General features: G+C 37.3%; 1 protein-coding gene across 1 annotated transcript in view; it reads right to left on the reverse strand.

Annotated features, from left to right (window-relative positions):
- Positions 1–5: 5 nt before the first annotated feature.
- Positions 6–716, reverse strand: part of LOC104991777 (zinc finger protein 429-like) — a gene marked incomplete at both ends in the record, with an annotated part of 13,498 nt that continues 12,787 nt past the window's right edge. Inside the window, one exon of the mRNA XM_010844384.1 lies at positions 6–172. Coding sequence (XP_010842686.1) covers positions 6–172 — 167 coding nt within the window. The remainder of the gene's footprint in view (positions 173–716) is intronic.

The following is a 716-nucleotide window of genomic DNA, read 5'->3' on the forward strand; positions in this document are numbered from 1 at the left end:
CCTGAATGAATTTTCCTTTGTCTACTTAGACTGGATGAGTTAGTAAAGGCTTTCTCACATTTCTTACACTTGTAACTTTTCTGCGGATTCTGAATACTCTGCTGTTGAGTGAGATTTGAAGACTGATTAGAAACATCACCATATTCACAATTATAAGTCTTCTCTCCAGTATGTGTACTCTCATTTAGTGGAAGACCTGATATTTGATACAAGATATTCCTACATGTACTATTTTTAGAATCTTTGTCTGAAGATTGAGGTCCCTGATGTTTCATAGGGTTAGAGTCTTGTTCAGTTTTATACCCAGTTTCATTGCATGAGTGGTTTCTCACTCCATCGTAAATATGCTTGTAATTATTGGGGGTAGAGCTCTTACTTAAGGCGTGACTCATGTTATTACATGTGAGAAGTTGTTCCGTATTAACCATATCATGATGTGTATTGAACAATGATGGTAGGATTAAGTCTCTTCCATTATTATCAACATGACACATTTTGGAACAGAGAGAAACTGTCTGTTGGTGGAAGCATAATGACCCCTTGCTCACAGATCCCTCAAACTGATTATATTGTGAGTTTTCCCCATCATTTTTAAATTTCTGGTTTTCAGACGTGCTTGAATGTATGTGTAATCGAAGCCCGTGTTCAGAGTGGTTTGAATGAGTATTTGCAGCAGAGACTGGATGACTTTCCAGATTTTCCACATTTCCCTTCAG

The sequence above is a fragment of the Bison bison genome, unplaced genomic scaffold (genome assembly GCF_000754665.1).
Source record: "Bison bison bison isolate TAMUID 2011002044 unplaced genomic scaffold, Bison_UMD1.0 scf7180017847994, whole genome shotgun sequence".
Taxonomy (NCBI): Eukaryota; Metazoa; Chordata; class Mammalia; order Artiodactyla; family Bovidae; genus Bison; species Bison bison.